Source organism: Apostichopus japonicus, chromosome 10 (genome assembly GCF_037975245.1).
Source record: "Apostichopus japonicus isolate 1M-3 chromosome 10, ASM3797524v1, whole genome shotgun sequence".
NCBI lineage: Eukaryota > Metazoa > Echinodermata > Holothuroidea > Aspidochirotida > Stichopodidae > Apostichopus > Apostichopus japonicus.
This window is the reverse complement of record NC_092570.1, coordinates 6,272,418-6,293,766: the sequence shown is the minus strand read 5'-3', so window position 1 is coordinate 6,293,766 and position 21,349 is coordinate 6,272,418. Positions and strand designations below refer to the sequence as shown.

Here is a 21,349-nt window from a genome sequence, read left to right as displayed (position 1 = left end):
GATGGTCAGCTTTATTGTATAAACAAAAAAAACAAAAAAAAAAGAATGCTGGTCAAAGTTTACTGTATCAATAAAAAAAACTGTATATTTTATTTTTATATTTATAAAAAACTAAAAAATATATATATATATTTTTTTATATTTATAATTTAAAAAAAAAATAACTCAACAAAAAAAACTGCTGTAAATTGTATGCATAAATAGATAGAAGCCACACCCTGATTAGAGAGAAGCACAAAACTTTAATCCAAAGAATAGAAAGATCTCCCTTACTTTGATCCAAGGTTATTAACAATGAAGGATGTAGCACAGAACGAGACCCTGTCTGGTCTGAGAGATCTGACGATGAGATTTCTCTGTAGTTCGTTGCAGGCGTTATCCCATTCGCCTGAAATTGTGGAGGAAAGAAAAACAAACACAATAAAACGAAAAATGAATGTAATAATATAGACCCAAGAATGAAGAGTAAGAACCCTTTATGAAGGTTATACACCTACCACAGGTACATACAAAATAAGCTGTACTAATGAATATTGTTGACTAATACCACTCAAAAGAAAGTGAAAGATCAATCAAAAACAAGAACCAGGAATGGGATAAGATCTCCCAGCTGGTAAAACAAAGGACTTGTTATTCAAGGTGTACACAATTTCTTCTTCCCTCATATTCATATTTTTACTTGAAAAGCAATATGTTTGACATTGCCTATTCACTTTCTGGAGTGTGTCAAAATGGAAACTGATTTTGATAATTATTGGTCATAGTGTGACACCAAGAAATGTAAAGAAAGTAACAAAATTCCCAAATTATGCAAAATATTAAAAAATTAATGATATTCAAAGAAACTGTAGTAAATAATTATAGATGATATAAATTAATAACATACAAAATTTGGTTACTCCTTCCTGGATACTACTAAAGCAATATTGAGTATAGCTTTTCTATGAGACCAAAATGCAAGGATAATGCAATTTTGTTGCCAAATGTTACCTGGTAGGGGAGCATTTTCTGGCTCTGCGCTGGTATACCAAACATGCCAATCTCGTGGGTACTGCTCAAAGGACTGAACCAACCCATGAAAGTTGGCCAATCTAACAAAAGAAGAAAGATATATATTTTTTGAAAAGTCATAATTTTATTATTTTTATGGTCACTTGACAAGAGCACAAACAGTGCAGCAAATAGAAGCAGACCTGAAATGACAAAGAAAAACCTTTCTGATGGTGTGAGTCGCTAAAACTAAGCAGACATTTCAGAGATGAATTATTTAAACGACATATCAATAAGTCATAATAACTACACACAAGATCTTTTTCAGGTTATGTGATCCTGCTGGCACCACAGTCCATTAAGTGAGTTTCCTAGAGTAATTCAAGATAATGCATGTACCTAGCAACCACAATTCTCAAATCAAACACAAAAGAGACCATGCATGGACTGGCTAGGTCAGTGAGAGAATTTACAAGTCAGCTGTTAAACAAACATCAACTGTAAGAATTAAAGAGTGTAAGTACTTCAAAAATTGTGTAATTGGAAATAATATGTGCAAGCAGTAAACAACAAATTGAAGTTGGAAACAACATCAAACTAAATAAGACATTGAGTGTGCGACAGGTTCATAACAACGATAAGAAATCGTTGTTAGAAAGGCAGCCGTTAAGGACGGCTCAAGGCAGTGTATTTATTAGCTGAAATATATAAATATGCAAATCAGTAACGCATATAATAATTTTTCGAGGGGGATTTTGAAGATATCACATTTCAAAATGTATTAAAATCTAGAATAGTCCTTTAACATAATTAAAAGATGAAGTCTACACATAAGAACACAAGATTAAACAAGCAAAACAATAGAACTAGTTTTACAGGAAAGAAAAAAATAATAATAACCAATGAGTGGGTTTCATCAGTACTTACTTTCTGTTTGATAAATGCAGAAAAGTAGAGAAAAAATATAAAATAGATAAGAAAATTCAGAAGAGAATGTGGCAGCTAGCTGGTCTCACCTGGAATATTGAGACAACCATCTAATACATTAAACCTGACTGACTGACTGACAGACATACATACATACATAAACACATACATACATATTAGACACTTATATTGCGCTGCTACATCGTAGCTCGTAGCTACGCATGGTATTTGGGATTACAGGAGATAAGAGTTTTAAGATATCACACCATAATCAAGATTTATATTATATAACCCAGCATTTATTTAATCTGGTGCAGATTAGGTTAGAGGTCATTGAAGGTGACAATCAAGATCTAAATCAATATGATGCTTTCTTCACTTGATAAGTGTTATCGAGTATTTTCGTAGAATAATTTATCCAATATCGCAATGTGCCTTGCTACACAAGTGCGAAGATGCTATAGCAGTTTTTGTACACAGGAATCATATAGTATTTTATATGGGACAAAATTCAAAAACAGCTTCAAAACTGATACACAAAATTTGCACACTAAAATATTCCTGTGATTTAACTGACTACTGAAATGTTGAGACAATAACTACAATCAATAGCAGCTGCTAATAATTGACTGAAATCAAGTGTGTAAAATTGGTCAAGTAATTAATTGCCATTAATAATTAATTAATTAATTCCCATTGAATACTACAAAAGCTACATAAAGGGTCAATCAAACAGCATGAAAAGTACCTGCAGGTTTATATTAGCTTATGTTGTTACTGTTCTGGTTCAAATTATGTAGAGATAAAACTGAATTATTGTTGTTGTCATTTTTTTCCCCTTCAAAATATTAGCAAGCTATAAAGGCCAATAATAATATATACATTAATTACAGGGCCAGCTGACATTTTATCACAGTAGGATCCTCTTCAAAGGCAATCTACCTACAACATTACTCCGAAATGTTAAATACGAGTATAAAAAGCTTACTTGTCCAATTCTGTGATGTTATCCCAAGATGTGTCAGCCAACCAGTTGGAACAAGGATTGTCCATTTGTTCTTCTCGATCCAAGACCTAATGATACAAAGTTGCATATAAAGAAATAAATGACTTAATAAATACGAACATTTACTGCTAAAAATGCAAGCATCAATGCGCCCTACATCTGATTTGACTGTACATATGCCATCAAACAATTTGCAGTAGGCAACATTACGCTCTGAAGGAGTACAAATTAATATTGTAATGTCTGTCTAATTTTCTTTTAATTTCTTAATTGGTCAAAATGAAAGATATGCTACAGAAATGCCCGGTGATCTCAGCACATCTTGTTCTTTTTTGGTGCGAATACTAGGTGACTAGAATAATCAATCTGATAACTCCATTTCCTGTGGCTCATGGGGGGGGGGGCTATCAGAATGCTCCCTAGAGGTCACTTACAGGCGACAACAAGATCTTTTGGAGACATGATTTTATTGATGGAATCAAGAGAGTGACTCATGAATATTCATGAACAGTGATGACTTCAAATTTCTCTAATTAATCCATTCAAGGCTAAGAAGGGAAAATAAGGAAATGATAAAAGCAATAATCGCAGTGGCTGATGAAGTGAAATCAATCGAAATATATTTATGATATTTGCATAGTAGTAGTAGTAGTAAGTTGAGTCTCTTCTATCCGACTTGCTCAGTGATTAACCTCCGCCACGTATTACGATCTTGCGCAAGGTTTATTGTTTCCTCTAAATTGTTAATGTTAACGTCCTTAAATTGCGAATTTATAATTCCAAGCAAGGTAGTCACAGGCCTTCCTACTGGTTTAGCAGTATGTCTCAATGCTTCTCTTAAAGCAACCTTTGCTGGTGCATCCATCTGGAGTCTTGCTACATGACCGAAAATCTCAATCTTCTATGTGAGACTATGGATGACCAAGGTGTTTGGTTGGTTTCATTGTAGAGCTCATCGTTTGATAAACAATTGTTATTGGTCCATCTAATGTTGAGAATATTACATAGTAGTCTCCATAGATGCATGCAAAGGTAGTTTTCAAAAGATACTAAGGTAGTTTTCAAAACCTAGATTAAATATTTTGAAAACAAACTCACCACACCACCTCTCAGGAAAAAGTTGTACTCATCGATATTTAATTTTCCAGCCGCTTCTAAGATCTTGGTACACATTTGGAAGGAAAAGAGTAACTTGTGCTTCTCAAAGAGACCTCGGCATGTGAATCTGTAGAAATACAGTGTATGTGATTATGCAATGATATTAAATACTTTTACAAAAGCTTACGAAAGCAAAGGAATTTTCTGGTATTGTCCATTTGTGATATCAAAGTGTGGTGCATGATGTACTTTTCAAGCAACATGAATAATTGCCAATATCTCCACAACAGAAAAACAAATTCAAAAGGAGTAATGGTACTCATTCAAGACCGTGTCACTCTTACCTGTAGACTGAGTAGGTGTGGTAGTCATTCAAGACCGTGTCATTCTTACCTGTAGACTGAGTAGGTGGGGTACTCATCTAAGACCGTGTCATTCTTACCTGTAGACTGAGTAGGTGGGGTACTCATCTAAGACCGTGTCATTCTTACTGTAGACTGAGTAGGTGTGGTACTCATTCAAGACCGTGTCATTCTTACCTATAGACTGAGTAGGTGTGGTAGTCATTCAAGACCGTGTCATTCTTACCTGTAGACTGAGTAGGTGTGGTACTCATTCAAGACTGTGTCATTCTCACCTGTAGACTGAGTAGGTGTGGTAGTCATTCAAGACTGTGTCATTCTTACCTGTAGACTGAGTAGGTGTGGTACTCATTCAAGACCGTGTCATTCTTACCTGTAGACTGAGTAGGTGTGGTAGTCATTCAAGACTGTGTCATTCTTACCTGTAGACTGAGTAGGTGTGGTACTCATTCAAGACCGTGTCATTCTTACCTGTAGACTGAGTAGGTGTGGTAGTCATTCAAGACCGTGTCACTCTTACCTGTAGACTGAGTAGGTGTGGTAGTCATTCAAGACTGTGTCATTCTTACCTGTAGACTGAGTAGGTGTGGTACTCATTCAAGACCGTGTCATTCTTACCTGTAGACTGAGTAGGTGTGGTAGTCATTCAAGACCGTGTCATTCTTACCTGTAGACTGAGTAGGTGTGGTACTCATTCAAGACTGTGTCATTCTTACCTGTAGACTGAGTAGGTGTGGTAGTCATTCAAGACCGTGTCATTCTTACCTGTAGACTGAGTAGGTGTGGTACTCATTCAAGACTGTGTCATTCTTACCTGTAGACTGAGTAGGTGTGGTACTCATTCAAGACTGTGTCATTCTTACCTGTAGACTGAGTAGGTGTGGTAGTCATTCAAGACTGTGTCATTCTTACCTGTAGACTGAGTAGGTGTGGTAGTCATTCAAGACTGTGTCATTCTTACCTGTAGACTGAGTAGGTGTGGTACTCATTCAAGACCGTGTCATTCTTACCTGTAGACTGAGTAGGTGTGGTACTCATTCAAGACCGTGTCACTCTTACCTGTAGACTGAGTAGGTGTGGTAGTCATTCAAGACCGTGTCATTCTTACTGTAGACTGAGTAGGTGTGGTAGTCATTCAAGACCGTGTCACTCTTACCTGTAGACTGAGTAGGTGTGGTAGTCATTCAAGACCGTGTCATTCTTACCTGTAGACTGAGTAGGTGTGGTAGTCATTCAAGACCGTGTCACTCTTACCTGTAGACTGAGTAGGTGTGGTAGTCATTCAAGACCGTGTCACTCTTACCTGTAGACTGAGTAGGTGTGGTAGTCATTCAAGACTGTGTCATTCTTACCTGTAGACTGAGTAGGTGTGGTACTCATTCAAGACCGTGTCATTCTTACCTGTAGACTGAGTAGGTGTGGTAGTCATTCAAGACTGTGTCATTCTTACCTGTAGACTGAGTAGGTGTGGTACTCATTCAAGACCGTGTCATTCTTACCTGTAGACTGAGTAGGTGTGGTAGTCATTCAAGACCGTGTCACTCTTACCTGTAGACTGAGTAGGTGTGGTAGTCATTCAAGACCGTGTCATTCTTACCTGTAGACTGAGTAGGTGTGGTAGTCATTCAAGACCGTGTCATTCTTACCTGTAGACTGAGTAGGTGTGGTACTCATTCAAGACCGTGTCATTCTTACTGTAGACTGAGTAGGTGTGGTAGTCATTCAAGACCGTTTCATTCTTACTGTAGACTGAGTAGGTGTGGTACACATTCAAGACCGTGTCATTCTTACCTGTAGACTGAGTAGGTGTGGTAGTCATTCAAGTTGGTGATCCTTTGGTCAAGCTGAGGACTCCTTTGGCTCTTGTCGATAGAGAGGTTGAAGAGGTCAATATACGCATCCAGGGAGAACTGATACATAGGATCGATACTGCCCATGTCATTCAAGACAAAGAAGAGGATGGATGCTCGCTGAGCACAAGGCCGGTATCCCTGACAACGGTAAACAATAGATCAGTGATTTCAAGAGATATAAAGACACATGCAGTTATGTCATTTAATACTAAGACATAGCAAGTCTTACGAAAGCATGTTGAAAAGAATACCCTGCAGCAACGCTGAATAAATATATAATAATAGATATTATCTCTGTAGATCAACACTGCCTATTGTTTTATGTCCTATACAGTCTGACTGCATTATGCTGCAGCTCCCTAAGCATCCTACTTTTGACAAGATGCCTAATCCTCTCTTTAATCCACTCTTTGTCCCTCCACTGTTTATCTCCTACCTCTCCTCTTCCAGGTTGCTTTCTTCTCTCCATCCCTTATCTACTAATCCCCTTACATCTATCTCATTGTGTTCACCGTGCTCATTAACCTGTCTGTATTCTATGCGTGTTTATGTCCCTTCTGTTACTGTTACTTGTCAATTAGCCTTTGAAGAAGATCCTGCTAGGATCAAAACGTCAGGCCAACTTACTTCTACACATTCTATTACACAGGCTGTCTAGTGGATAAGCAGTTTGCTAACAGTTTTATTTTATTTTGGTTTTAATCACAATGTTACTAGCAAAGACAAGTCTACTAGCAACACCAGGAGGTAAATAAACCTCTGAATTTCCTTCTCAAGTTCAGCAGTCAATCTAGCACGTCTGTGAATGCTATCTACAAAATGGCTCGAGTCCTTCCCATCTGTTCCTAAGAAATCTTCCAGAATTAAGAGTGGAGTTTCAATTCCGATTGTAAATAGGTAATTCTTTGGCTCAACTGATATTATTGAGTTTAGTTTGAAATGAATCATCTGCAAACATCAGCAAACATCAACGACAACAACCAAATGAAAACCCTGAGAATTCCGATACCTGTATTAGGCTCCTTCTATAATTCGTAAAATTATCGGTAAAAATCTATATCAGTGTAACAAACAGTTACATTAGATCGTAGCATACCTCACGAGCAGCGTCGATCTTTGCCTCTGTTTGTTCTGACACTAAAAGTTGCTCTGAGACCTCCTCTGATGTCTTCTTTGATGACTGGAGGGTGTTGACCAACTGTTCATCGTCCAGTAATGAACCTTGAGCCTCGTTCAATAACCTATCGAGAAATGAAATAAATAAATGAAATATGTGACTACTATCCCTTTCCTGAGAATCTCATCCACTAGTTTGATTTAGTTTGAAAACATAAAATAATATCCAACTATTACTGTGACCTGAGAATCTCATCAACCATTTATGATTTAGTTGGAAGACATAAAATAATATCCAACTATTACTGTTACCTGAGAATCTCATCAACCAGTTATGATTTAGTTGGAAAACATAAGATAACATCCAACTATTACTGTTACCTGAGAATCTCGTCAACCAGTTACCATTTAGTTGAAAACATAAAATAACATCCAACTATTACTGTTACCTGAGAATCTTATCAACCAGTTATGATTTAGTTGGAAAACATAAGATAACATCCAACTATTACTGTTACCTGAGAATCTCGTCAACCAGTTACCATTTAGTTGAAAACATAAAATAACATCCAACTATTACTGTTACCTGAGAATCTTATCAACCAGTTATGATTTAGTTGGAAAACATAACATAACATCCAACCATTACCGTTACCTGAGAATCTCATCAACCAGTTACCATTTGAAAACATACAATAACATCCAACTATTACAATTACCTGAGAATCTCATCAACCAGTTATGATTTAGTTGGAAAACATAACATAACATCCAACTATTACCGTTACCTGAGAATCTCATCAACCAGTTACCATTTAGTTGAAAACATAAACTAACTTCCAACTATGATCCTTACCTGAGAATCTCATCCTCAAGTTCCACCAGTCTCTTCTTGCCATCAGCAATGTTCATCACCAGAGTATCTTTCTGTTCCTCTAGCTCAGGTCTCTCCTTCCTAACTACTATACCCAAAAGTTGGGCTTCCAGACCCTGTTCCTTGACTGCAAAGTTGACAATAGTTGTCTTAGTAGAGATCTCTGGGGTGTAGTGAGGGTTACCCAGCTTGGTAGTGATGTAGAAACGGAATTCGGGGCTGTAGTCGAGTTCTTTCTCACCCAGCCTGAGAATCATACGTCCACCTGTTAAATGATCAGCATAAAAACATTAGCATAAGCACTAACAAAAATCAGACTTACCTGTTAAGTAATTACAGCCTTACTAATGAACAAATGTAGAATCAGCAAACAAAAATATTGTTTTATGTTTTATTTCAAATGTACATCAAATTTTCTTCTTCAAAGTTGGTAAGCATTAACATATGAGCCACACCATAGCTTTTGGGGTACTAATAACCTCACGTCCCAAGTTTTAACCCGGTCAAGAAATAATATTAAAAAAAATAAAGAAGAACCACAGATTGTGCTGTCAGTGTGCAACCTATGACCTCTGACCTGTTGGCTTCATAATTCTTTTTCGTACAAACTGTGACAATTATACTATCCAATACCTTTTAAACGCAATGTAGTAGTTGTATTACTGGATGCTTACTGCATGTTCTTCTTTTGCTAATTAAAAATAATTTTCCTTATCCTTTGAAGTCAACTTTAAAATATATGGTATTGTTAATGTTAGATGTTTCATTTATCAGTAAGACTATCTAATATACAGAAGTAGCATTTGCTTTTGATTGAGAGGCAGAAAAAATCTTTCACCTTCACTGTCAGAGAAATTTAATGGTGAGATTTTATAGTAGTATCTCAAAAATGAGTACATTTTTAAAAAACAAAGAAGAAAAAAAGCAGAGAATACAAGGGGAACCAAGGGGAACCAAGCTTCAGTGACGTGATAAGATGAATGCAATAAAAGCACTGGTCTCTAGAGGCGGGATTGTTTACCTTGTTTGACGATGGATTTGTTGAGGATGGGAGCCAAAGATGGATCTAATTCCTCTTGTACATTCTGTAACAGGACTGGCAGTCCGTACTGAATGGCGTTCTCTAAGGTTCGTAGGTAATCAGACTGTTGAAGGTCGATGATCTTTAACCCTCTCTTGCCCTCCATGTTCTTGATCCACTTGATTGCCTGACCCTGAGGGTCAACCATCAGAGGCCATCTGGGTAGGAAACAGATATGGTATATATCAGTAGTGAAGTTTCAATATATCTTGAAGTATATAAACAATATTATTACTAAATGTGAAAAAAAAAAAAATTCACAATTGTATTGTTTGTATATGTTTGAATTATAACATTTGCTTTTTAATGTTTGCTTTTTATATAGCGCTTTATACCAGCAATAGGTCTCAAAGCGCTTTACAGATGTTATATTACCCCCTGGTCAATGATAACCTGTCACAGAGACAATCCCTCCAGTCGGCAGCAGTTATATACTGTGCCCAATGACATGTTACCTCACAGGAACCCATTTAACCCCTGTCAATTGTATTGTTTTTATTATACTATTGTATTGTTTGTATTATACTTAATACAAAAAAAAAGATGGATACAATAATCAAATAAGAAATGTATGCAAATCAAAGTCCACTGCTTGCCTGTGCCTCCCCCTCCCCCCCCCCAACCAGCATCTCCCACACCTACACACAAATAACTGACAATCCAAAAGAAAGGAGTCTATGACAAACAAACCTACTTCCACTTACTGAACCTTCAATATCCTTACAACTATTTAAATTCATTTTCCATCATTGCCATAAATTTATTCTGTAATACCACAACAAATTTATCTAGGTATATCAATTTCAACATCATCTCATGGTGAAGGATAGAAAGTTGAACAGCAAATCCATAATCTAATAACTTAATGCGATACACACCTGCTTCCTCTGGTGACAATGATACCATTCTCCGTTGAGAAAGCATCAGATGGCAAACCCTGCATATTCCAATCCCTGACTACGGTAGGTTTAGAGAGGAAAGTTGAAAAGGCAAAGGAAGGACTGCAGGGCACTAATAACTTCCTCACCTAAAAGAGATAGAAATATTTTGTAACACTTTCACCTCACCGACATTTAAGACTCAACAATGTATTAAATTACACTCGTTCCTTCGTTTGGTTAACAAGGCACTGCTGGGTTGTGTCATCCACAGAAAAAAAAAACCTGTGCATAAAGCCAAGCAAAACATATCTCAGGAAGGTAAAACAAATAAACTGAAAAAAAAAATCTAAAAATAGCACACAAAATATAATGACTAAAAACCTGTAGCCAAAAGGCTTTTCAACCTTCACTCTATAATCTTTTATGACTTACATTTTAGCCAATCATCAAAATTCTATCAGAAATTGAGGAGGAAAATATTTACCTGACCTGTTCTCTAATCATCCACAGCTCCCCCCCCCCCACTTTCCACAAAAAAATTGTTATCAGTAGCACAATAAATTGGAATGTATGTCATTTGGTGGGTATATTTAGTGAATAGCACTTACCTCTTTCAACCATACTTCTTTCACCAGATGGTCCCTGTAGTTGGACAGGAATGGACCCATGTAGGACATAAAGGCTGCACCAATCAAGCAATCACCAACCAGGTAGACCATCTGTTCTTCCAGTTCCTATACAGGAGGAATAACACACACAAAATTACACATCCCTGCACTAAAATAGACCATATCCTTACATTGGTCGGAAACTGAATTTAAAACTGAAATCACAACGAGAACCTACGTGGCAATTTTGATCTCAGAAGGACCGGTATGGTAGGCAAACTATTGAAGGTTTCTCTACTGAATCATATTTTTACAAATGCTTTGGGTTTGTTTCATGTCATACAAGCAGCTCATTAAACATCTTTTTAATGATTTAGATTTAATGTGCACAACAAAGTAACAATGTTGTTTTAATCCATTCATGTTATTTTACCAAGTGTCTAGTCATATAGTGAATTTTTCTGTGTTTTGTAGAAGATACAAATCAGTGCACTAATAGCTGAGCAAATCTATATGTTGGTTAGAAACTGAACTGAAAAAGAAGTACATGAAACGTACCCAAACATTGGATCATACCAGCAGTGTCGATATCATAGGCTTACTATTAAAAGGTTCTGCACTGAAATAATATCTTTACAAATGCAAAATAATATGTGAATTCTACTAGTACTTGACGGTCTGGTTGGAAGGATTGATAAATATAGTTACCGCGACATTGGTCTCCCAACTTGAAGGGAAATTATTTCTTTTAAGATCCAGCTGGACACTGGACTGAAGCTAATAGTGTCCAATGTTTAGGAACTTTAGACCCTCTATAGAATAAACATGCTCAAAACTCCCCTCTCCCCCGTTGCCTTTCATTATTTATTATTTATTTCTGGTTGGAAGGATTGATAAATATAGTTACCGCAACATTGGTCTCCCAACGTTCCCTTTCTCCAGCCAGTCCTGATACCAGTTTACCGGCACGGTCCAACTTGATCTCCATCTGCTCAGCTTTCACTCTCAGCTCTTCTTTCTCTGCCAGCTTCTCATCGTACTGTTTCTTTAGGTTGTCCATCCTATCGGTGACCTAAAGAGACGATGAGAGTACGGATCGAACCAAAATAAATTATTGAATGGAAAACAGCCAGGATAATAAAAAATATAAATAAATAAATTAAAATAAATTAATTAATTTATTAATTAACAATAATTGGGACTGGTAACTCCAACATGTCCCAAGGGACCACCGCCAACAACAGGTAAAATGGGACAGATGATATTACCTCTTTAAGCTTGGCTTTGGCTTCCGCTAAGATGGCCTGTTTTTCGGCTAAAGTAGAGAGCGCATTGTTGAGCCTCTGTTTCTTGGGTTCGACCACCCTGTATATTCTTCCGTAGACCTCCATAGCTCGCACCCACATGCAGAGAGACTTGGCAGCCGATGAGACACGTCCAATGATGTCCGGTTGGAAGTCAGGCTGGGAGCAATACTGGCCAATCTTCTTGAGGACTCGATCGGACATGTTGTCTTTGTCAAATTCAACCAGTTCCTTGATGAAGTTTTGGTTGCCTGACGAGGAGAATTCAGAGATGGGAGGATTTATATTAAATGAGATGGGAGGATTTATAATTACTGCGAAATATGAATTTTTTTCTTCCATACAGGAGCCACCACTGTCTACTGTTAACTGATCTGAGATTAATTAATGTTGGTTTATAGCGTAACCTCCACTTACGTAGAAATCATACAGAAGACAGACAAACACCTCTTGACTAGATCCCATATACTTTAATGGACTTCTTTTTATGTTTGCTAATTTCATATCAATTCCTTAGCGCTCTTCCTTGTGCAGCGGCGGAAAGTCACGATAGTTACTACCCACACCCCTCGTTGACTTACTGTTAGGCCATATTTTTCTTCACTGATAACAGTTCTTTCCTCATTTCATTACACTTTGTCTAAAACATCTTTAGAAAGGTGGAATAAATCTCTTCATATCTCTGTTGTTTCCTAGTTTCTATTTAGCATGGCACAATCGGACTTTGGGGGTTAAAAAATGTAAAAATACGTAACTTTTGAAAACCAAAAGTCACACGTAAAACACACATGGCAACATGTAGCGTCGTGTGGCTTTTGAAACTCCCATTTTTGAAAGTTCAATTGCGTCACTATAACACTGGCCCTCCTCTTTGTCTAAATTGAATATGCATTACAAATGAGTGACAGATTCTGTACATATAAAAATTATTGTGATTGGTTCAAGTTTTCAATCGGACCTAGGGGTAACAAATGAGAGTCTTCGTTAGAAAATATCGACCTTCTAGCCCAACCTCGAGAGACGCTATTGAAGACGCCCACGTGGTAGCGCCTAGTATAGGGGACTGTAACTACGCACTGTTTTATCGTTTATGTGTAATTGTATTAAAATTTGTTATTGTACTGTTAACAACTCAAAATTAATTTAAAAACACATTTATTGGTAGTTTTTTTACCCAAATTCCCATCTACATTGAGAATGCAATAGTTTGCGTCACAGCAATATAAAAAAAAACCCGCAATAGAATGAATCAGTCCAATCTTCTTGACCGCGTTGATCACAGCGCTCACGTATGGGAGCGATGAGTCACACTTAATCCTTCAAAGAGCTTATATTGCAGTACTTTTTAGTGTCGTTTTGGGGGGTGAAGGAATTGATATGAGACAGACATGATGTAAGGCATTGTCTGACCATGAATGGAAAAATAGCTACACAAGTCTGCATATACAACTCAAGATCTATAAAGAAAAAAGAACTCTATAAGCATAACAGCTTGTTGCTTTTACACTGAAGTAGAGAATGTCCAGTACCAAAATGAAACACAAGATTGATTGATTGATTGATTAATCCTAATAACCAGCCACGCTACCAGTGAACACTTTAATATCAACAACAAACTTAAAATATGACTTTCATGCTGCCTACAGTAGCTCTTTTAATACTTAGCACAATAAACACTCACCAAGCTGTCTCTTGGCTTCAGGCCAGGATGGTTCATGACCCTTCAGAATCATCACAGCTTCCATGACTTTCTCCACCAGAGCTGGAGGTCTACCGTATGACTTGATCTCGCCAATATCTTTCTTATTCAGAGCCTCCAAGGCCTGCCAAAATCAAACCACAAAAAATAGTTTGTACTTTTGTGAAATGATTACAATTATATTTTGTTAGTTGAAGTTTAAAATTAACTTATTGGCTCGGTCTCAAGTTTATAACATTTAACAACACCTAATGAGGAACTATTCCTCATGTTTTCTTATCACAGTTCAAACTGTAACAAAGGTGTGAAAAAATGGAAATTTAGTGCTATCATTACTAAAATGTCCCCAAGGCACCTCCCCCCCACCCCCCAACTCCCTGGCAAAATAAAACACCACCTCTCCCACATCCCCTTCTATGGTATTTCATTACATCTTAATTGCTACTTTATTTGTTGATCTGCATTTCTGACACATTCTGAACTAACCCTTACTTGCCGAAAGGCATATCAGCATTGAGTAATCTTTCTATCTACATCCCCTCCCAAACAATGTAAAAAACACTTCTATATCCATGACTATGTTCATTAAGTAACAAACCTTGACTGCTTCTTCCAGTACTGGCAAGGCTTCCGCTAGATCCAGTTGAGCCGCGTCGGCCATGGTCTTACATCTTGCCTCTTCTTCAGAAATCTTTTCACTCCTGGCTTGAACAGACTGGTGACAAAAATACAAAATCGAGAAGTATACTTCCTGAATCTATCCAGCTATGTAATTGTGACTGACCAACACTCACCATGCAATGTAGCCAACTATAAATAGGTCACTTTGACAAGATACATATAGGAGTGTTAGCTCAGAGGTTAACGCTGGTGCCTTTCAATCATAAGGTCCAGAGTTCGAGTCACTCCAAAATTAAGGTATGTCGTCCAGTTACAGAGCTGTTGACAATTGACAAATCATAATCATGGACGTTAAATATGAATCTAAGAGACTGACTTCGGTCAGCTTGCAGCTTTGATAAGCCAATGATGGCTTCTTCCCGAGTTCCTGCTTGCAGGAGGATCTAAAATACATACATATATAAATTCAGAACATCACCTAATCATTTGAAACCTGAATTATGGATGTGAAAGTTTGATACCTTTTGCTGCTCGTCGGCCTCTCGTTTCTGTTGTACGATGACCACTAAATACTCCTCGCACTGTTTCTGGAACTGAGCGACTTTGGTCTTGGCTTCCTCCAGCTCCACCGACATGACCTCCACCTTGGCTCTGGTGTCATCAATCTTATACAGACCGTTCTTTAACTTATTTGCTGCATCGCCCAACTCTTTCCTCTTCTCTCCCAAAAGTCTACGGGAAAGTAATTTTAACTCAATGGTTGGAAATTTGATTCACGTGGAACGATCTGCATTTTATTCTGCCATGCATTGAATAAAAATAATAATTAGGAAGTAGACACGACTTGTGGCATCACTAGTAAGTTTCAGCTGGACGTAAGGTAAGGGGGTGTAAGAGGGGCAGGTAAATGTTGGGAGGGGGCTGTTTTTAAAGTGCTCTTCTCTGAAATACAATACTGTAATATGTAAATGGTTCTGAAGACAAATGGAAGAGAAAGATCCTGTGCATTGTTATTATTATTATACAATTAATCACACTTAATTTGTCAGCAATTTGAATTTTTTTCATTCTTTCTTGTCAACACTGATGTGTTTTTATGATGTAACTTAAGGATACATTACTTTCCCATGAATCTTGTCTTGTATTTGAAGATGGTTGTGTACATATTGCATATGTATTTTACACATGTTTATGTATTAAATATGCATTGAATATTTGGTTTTATGCATATTACATATGTATCGTATATGGCCGCATTCATATGACATACATATTGCATATATAGTGATATGCATGGTTCATTTACAAGTGCTTGTTGTTTAAATATTTCTAAATAAAACAAAACTGTAAGCAAACTGAATATATTTTTCTCTCAGAGAAAAAGGTTTTACATTTTATATCCAGCTACGAGTTCCAAGTAATTGGTTGGAGTGACATAGTTATGCCTCTTGAGTTCAAAGAGCATCTGTCTTGAGCTGTCCACCACCGATCGATGTATTGTACAGAAAATGGAGGCAATGTTTGATTTGGCCTGTAAACAAAATAATCCAAAGGGTGTTTGTCTGAAATGCTTTAGACTGGTAGGAGAAATAATTTTGGTTAGAAATTAGTCCGCCTCCAGTAGTAAATGTAACATTGACAAATTATAAATTTTCAAGTATTACATCAAAATATATATAATATGAAATGGATAACTTATCATTTTACCAAGTTTTAAAGTTAAGATAAATGCATCAGTAGTAGCATAAAGCAGTATAAAAGTGCCAATAAATTGCTACCTTACTTTACAACTTTATCATCTAAGGTGACTTTTTTGAAGGTTAAGAAAACTGACCTCTTCCTCCTCTCCTACATCTGTTGTTTCGAGATACTTCTCAGCGACCTCGATCAGAGCTTCCTTTGGCCATTCACTAAACCAGTCAATAGTAGTACAGTTGACAAAGGCTGGGTACATACGAATCAAATTCCTGTAAGATGTAACCAAATATAGAGAGATCGAGGAGAGAAGAGGGAGATAGAGAGGAGGGTGGGGAGGATGGGTGAGGGAGGATAGACATCTCACAATACAATGATTAACCAAGATTATAAAAGGATGTCAAAAAAGAAATACCCTACCACCCTCCCCCACCCCAAATCAAGAATAAAGGATATCAACATCATATAAACATATTTCGCCTATCATCTTCAAATCTAGGAATTAAACAATACTTTTATTAGTTGATTTTTGGGCACTGACAATAAGCTGCAGATGTAATTTTAATCGAACCAAGGTACACAGTTTAGCATGCTTCACGTCCAGGCAGTCCTTGCTTTTAACCAATGTTTGTTTTCGCACAGCTATATCGGTAGTATGATAGGTTTCTACCCATACCTGTCTCCCTGGTACCCTCTTCCAAGAAATCCTGGATTTTGAATGCGTATAAAGATAAACATCACTGTTCGTTTATCATTGTCTTTAGATATTTTTTACGTACCTGAAGGTTTCTCCGACAGGGCTGATCGCTAAGACCACGTGAAGGTTGGTTCTGACCCTCTCGATGAAATAGTTGAACATGCTCTCTGCATTCTCCGCGATGCCGTCCTTCTTCGCTTCCTCGGCGAGGGCGGTCTTGACTTCTTCAAATTCGTCGGCTTTGTACAGATTGGGGACTTCTCCGGAGCTGAGGATGTTGTTGATGTCTTCGAAGAATGCATCGTCCACGGCTTGAGTGTCGTTGAAGAGGAAGATTGTTGGCTTGTTCTCTACCCCAGCCATGAAGTAGAGTCGCTTCAGATCTATCAATTAAGAAAAGATCGTGTTCTGACAGATTTTGCAGATAATTCATGTATTACAAAGATTAGCTCTCCTCAGATGTTTAGGACTGATTTTATTGAAGAGTTGTGAGGTAGACTTTGTTGCCTGTTTTTCAGACGATCAAAACTATCCCTGACTATCTACACCTGTTGAAACAAGAACGCACGAAACTTACCATCTCTGAATTCGAGTTTCCTGTAATGTTTCGTAACTTCAATCTGGAAGGTGTTGTATTCACAGATGGCTGCAGACAGCCTGGTCAAGCTCTGACGACCACTTCCGCCTATACCGATCAGTAACATGTTACCCCTTGGTTGACCAATCACTCGGATGATGCGAGAAACTGGCCGTGAAGAGAAAAGTCAGATTAAATTAGAATTGGAAGATGTCTGATAAAGAATTAAACAAGGCTCAATAGAATTCAATAGAATAGCAATCAATATGTGAACAGACTTTAGACTAACGTTACCATTTGCCCATTCTTTTCAAAAGAGCCTGCACTTGGAAAATTAGTATTTCACATCGGAATTGTGATAATTCCCTTATTAGTGCTCAAAGACATGAGAATGAGTTTATTGAGGTTACCATGTGCAACATCATTGAAATGAAGCAAAGTATTTTGCTACATTGACAACTGAGAGTGTGCTTGCTTTAGAAGGATTTTGTCTCAGGGCAAGTTACCATGTTCTATGGCATCTCTGAACAGCACCAGGTCCATTGAGATGACTCCAGGAGTGTCATTGTAATCCTCTAAGGCATCTTCCATGAACTTCTTGAGGGGATCAAAATCTTGTAAGTCCTCGTAGATGGGAACATCCGCTTGAGACATGTAGTCACCTGGAAACAAGGAGGTCAAATGAAAACATCAAGTATTGCACATGTAATTCAACTAAACTGTACTTGACAAATTATATTATTGAGACAAGTACATATATCCCATGTTATATTCTTTGTAATGGACAGATACAGCACATATTGAAGAGATGCTAAAATAGCACATATTGATACTTTGTGTAAATCACTGTTCGTTGATATTGTAATACTATGCACATATAAGGTAATACTGTAATTAAGAAATAAATGCTTCATACCTCCCAATGAACATCAGTAACATAGAAAATACCTATCACACATAATACTATCAAGTGTTCTCAGGTAAGTTTTGTTATAAGGGCCAAAGAGAAGTTTTGGTTGGAGCAAGCAAGGGTGAAGAGAGAGAGATAACTACACTTAGTTTGAACAATATGCAAGTTAGACCAGTGTGGTGCTCAAGCCTACAGCTGTATGGGGCCTGCATATCAGATAGGTGCGAGACTGTGGTAGATATATCCAAGGGCTCGATTGAAGCTTTTTGTGGACTGGATTTGGCCCGTAGACCACCTATTGAGAACCCCTGGTATACTGCATATCTTAACCATAGGTATTCTATATCTCACACTGACACAGCAAAACTGACATTATTATAGGTCATTATACATGATAAAGTATACTACATCATAAAGATAATACTGCATATCCTGAACATATCTAACACTGACCTAACATATATACCACATATCTAACACTGACCTAACAAAGATACCACATATCTAACACTGACCTAACTTTTATACCACATATCTAACACTGACCTAACATAGACACCACATATCTAACACTGACCTAACATATATACCACATATCTAACACTGACCTAACATAGATACCACATATCTAACACTGACCTAACAAAGATACCACATATCTAACACTGACCTAACATATATACCACATATCTAACACTGACCTAACTTTTATACCACATATCTAACACTGACCTAACATAGACACCACATATCCAACACACTGACCTAACATTGATACCACATATCTAACACTGACCTAACATAGACACCACATACCCTAACACTGACCTAACATAGATACCACATCTCTAACACATTGATCTAACATAGACACCACATATCCAACACACTGACCTAACATTGATACCACATATCTAACAGTGACCTAACATTGATACCACATATCTAACTCTGACCTAACAAAGATACCTAACATAGATACCACAACCTGCCAAGGTCATTTTCATTTGACATATATATTATGTATGATGTAATTATCCAATACAGACAGATTCTTACCGAATATCGGAGGTTGTTTGCTGGGACAGATGTTATGGAAGGTCTGGTCAAAGAGTGTCCCAAGTTTCTCACTGATGATGTTGATGAAAGCTTCAGAATCGCTCTCATCCACCAGACGATCAGAGTACACCCTGAAAGAAGAGACAGATCAAAACGTTGATCATTTTTTTTCAGCTAGTTTTTAATGCGTATACAGTTTCCATGACTATTTGAAAGCAGAACATAGAGACTGACTTTGGTTTTCCTCTGATGTATGGTTGATGTGTATTAGTTAGACAAAATGAGATGATCCGGAGAATCTATTCAAGTTCATTTTCACCATTTCAAATACCCGTACCAATTTTGCACATCTGACAATTGCAATTATTATACCACATCACTACCCAAGATTCACTAAAATATTATCATAAACATACAAAATCAAAACATCCATACAAACCTGAAACATTCGTGGATCCAAAGTCGTGTCATACTGGCCTTGGTGTCGTGAAAGTCCTTGTTGGCCCTCAGCATGCCCTGGAAGACCTTAGAGATGTCCCGGAGATTAAAGAGGTAATGGATCTTGGCCGGAGTGGGAAGGAACCGCAGGATGACCGACTGGTAGACCTCTAACGTTGCCTGTGTCACCACATCACCGATCGGCTTCACGTCCTCTTCAAAATCTTGTAACTTTTGGTTGATCATGGTGCCAAAGATACGCTTGATTTGGGAATCCTGGAATATTGTGGGACAAATAATTAGAGGTTTCCATTTTTCCATGTTATTTATAAACATTTAAATGCATGAAATCAATGTTTCATGAAGTTATCATTCTAGAAGTGATGTCAGGGTTGTTTTCTGCGCTGGATAAATTATACATTGTAGTAATCTTTTCAGGAGAGCCAGAGATTAAATCGCAGTATGATAAAACGTTAGGTTTCTAATTTCATGGTAACATAAATTACAATTATTTTTAATGAAAGTCAATCAAATTTTATGAAAGAAAACACATCCAATAGCTTTATCTGGGATGATGTGAACATTTTGATATTGTTGATATGAAGAATGGTCCCAACTTAAGGACAAAGAAGGACAAATGACTTCACACAGCTACAGTACAAAAAGGTAATAATATGATTAACTTTCATTGCAAGTGATACAGAGAAATTGTCTTAAGAAACTTGTTGCAGTTCTAACTTTGACAAGTCAGCCCATAATACTAAAGTATAAGGATTCAACTAGTTTACACATGTTGTATGATGGTGTATCTGGATTTGATGTGTCATAAAGACTTACACTGGGGAAAGTCATATTGATGAGGTTAAACCTGCTCTGCAATCTCTTCGAGATGACCATACGACCTCCTCCTGGTGGTCCCATGGACACCAACAGCTGCATGTCCTACTCAAATGAGAAAAAGGTGAGAAGACAGTAAACAATGAAGCACTCCAATGAGAGGCTACTAAGCCCCCCTCCCCACCCCCTCCCTCCACCATCCTCCACTGAATCAATAAAGTTTCCCTTTCTGACCTGAATTGTAAAGTTGTCATTTTGCTCTGCTATACAATGCATTTCCAATGTGGCAATGTACAACATCTCAGCTAAAAACTTAACTCAGTCTTCACTTAAACTAAGGTTTTGAATATTTATTTGGTCCACACTAAAATAAAATATATATATCTTCTTGAGTAAATATTTCTACCATAAAATTAGGTATTAAAAATAATCCTTAACTTAAGACAAAATAATTCTCATCCACTGCTTCCTATCATCTCACTGCAGATTATTTTGTCTAATTTTACTCTTTTATTTCATGTTCAGTTTTTCCAATTAACAGTCTTTGGCTCGCATTCATTTCATTTTATTATGTTTCAGTCTGCCTCTGAAGATCCTGCACGGATCGAAAAGTCAGCCCCTCTAACTTGGCCCTCTCCCCCCCCCACCCAAAAATAAGAAACCCTCCAAAAAGACAACTTTAAAACATTTAGGGGGTTTGTTTGAGGCTTTAACAC

At 37.3% G+C, this 21,349-nt stretch overlaps 1 protein-coding gene across 4 annotated transcripts in view; it reads right to left on the bottom strand.

The window, feature by feature from the left end:
- LOC139975469 (dynein axonemal heavy chain 2-like) overlaps positions 1-21,349 on the bottom strand; it is a 71,887-nt gene that overhangs the window by 13,431 nt on the left and 37,107 nt on the right. For all 4 annotated transcript variants that reach the window (XM_071983468.1, XM_071983469.1, XM_071983471.1 and 1 more), the window contains exons 47-69: positions 20,634-20,738; positions 19,798-20,072; positions 19,359-19,489; positions 17,896-18,051; positions 17,390-17,557; positions 16,895-17,195; positions 16,255-16,387; positions 15,812-15,951; positions 14,942-15,152; positions 14,398-14,514; positions 13,782-13,923; positions 12,065-12,351; positions 11,704-11,868; positions 10,797-10,922; positions 10,186-10,334; positions 9,248-9,465; positions 8,209-8,491; positions 7,333-7,477; positions 6,175-6,374; positions 4,022-4,148; positions 2,906-2,991; positions 991-1,091; positions 274-388 (exon numbers count right to left, since the gene is read on the bottom strand). In XM_071983468.1, coding sequence (XP_071839569.1) covers positions 274-388; positions 991-1,091; positions 2,906-2,991; positions 4,022-4,148; positions 6,175-6,374; positions 7,333-7,477; positions 8,209-8,491; positions 9,248-9,465; positions 10,186-10,334; positions 10,797-10,922; positions 11,704-11,868; positions 12,065-12,351; positions 13,782-13,923; positions 14,398-14,514; positions 14,942-15,152; positions 15,812-15,951; positions 16,255-16,387; positions 16,895-17,195; positions 17,390-17,557; positions 17,896-18,051; positions 19,359-19,489; positions 19,798-20,072; positions 20,634-20,738 — 3,881 coding nt within the window. The remainder of the gene's footprint in view (positions 1-273; positions 389-990; positions 1,092-2,905; positions 2,992-4,021; positions 4,149-6,174; positions 6,375-7,332; positions 7,478-8,208; positions 8,492-9,247; positions 9,466-10,185; positions 10,335-10,796; positions 10,923-11,703; positions 11,869-12,064; positions 12,352-13,781; positions 13,924-14,397; positions 14,515-14,941; positions 15,153-15,811; positions 15,952-16,254; positions 16,388-16,894; positions 17,196-17,389; positions 17,558-17,895; positions 18,052-19,358; positions 19,490-19,797; positions 20,073-20,633; positions 20,739-21,349) is intronic.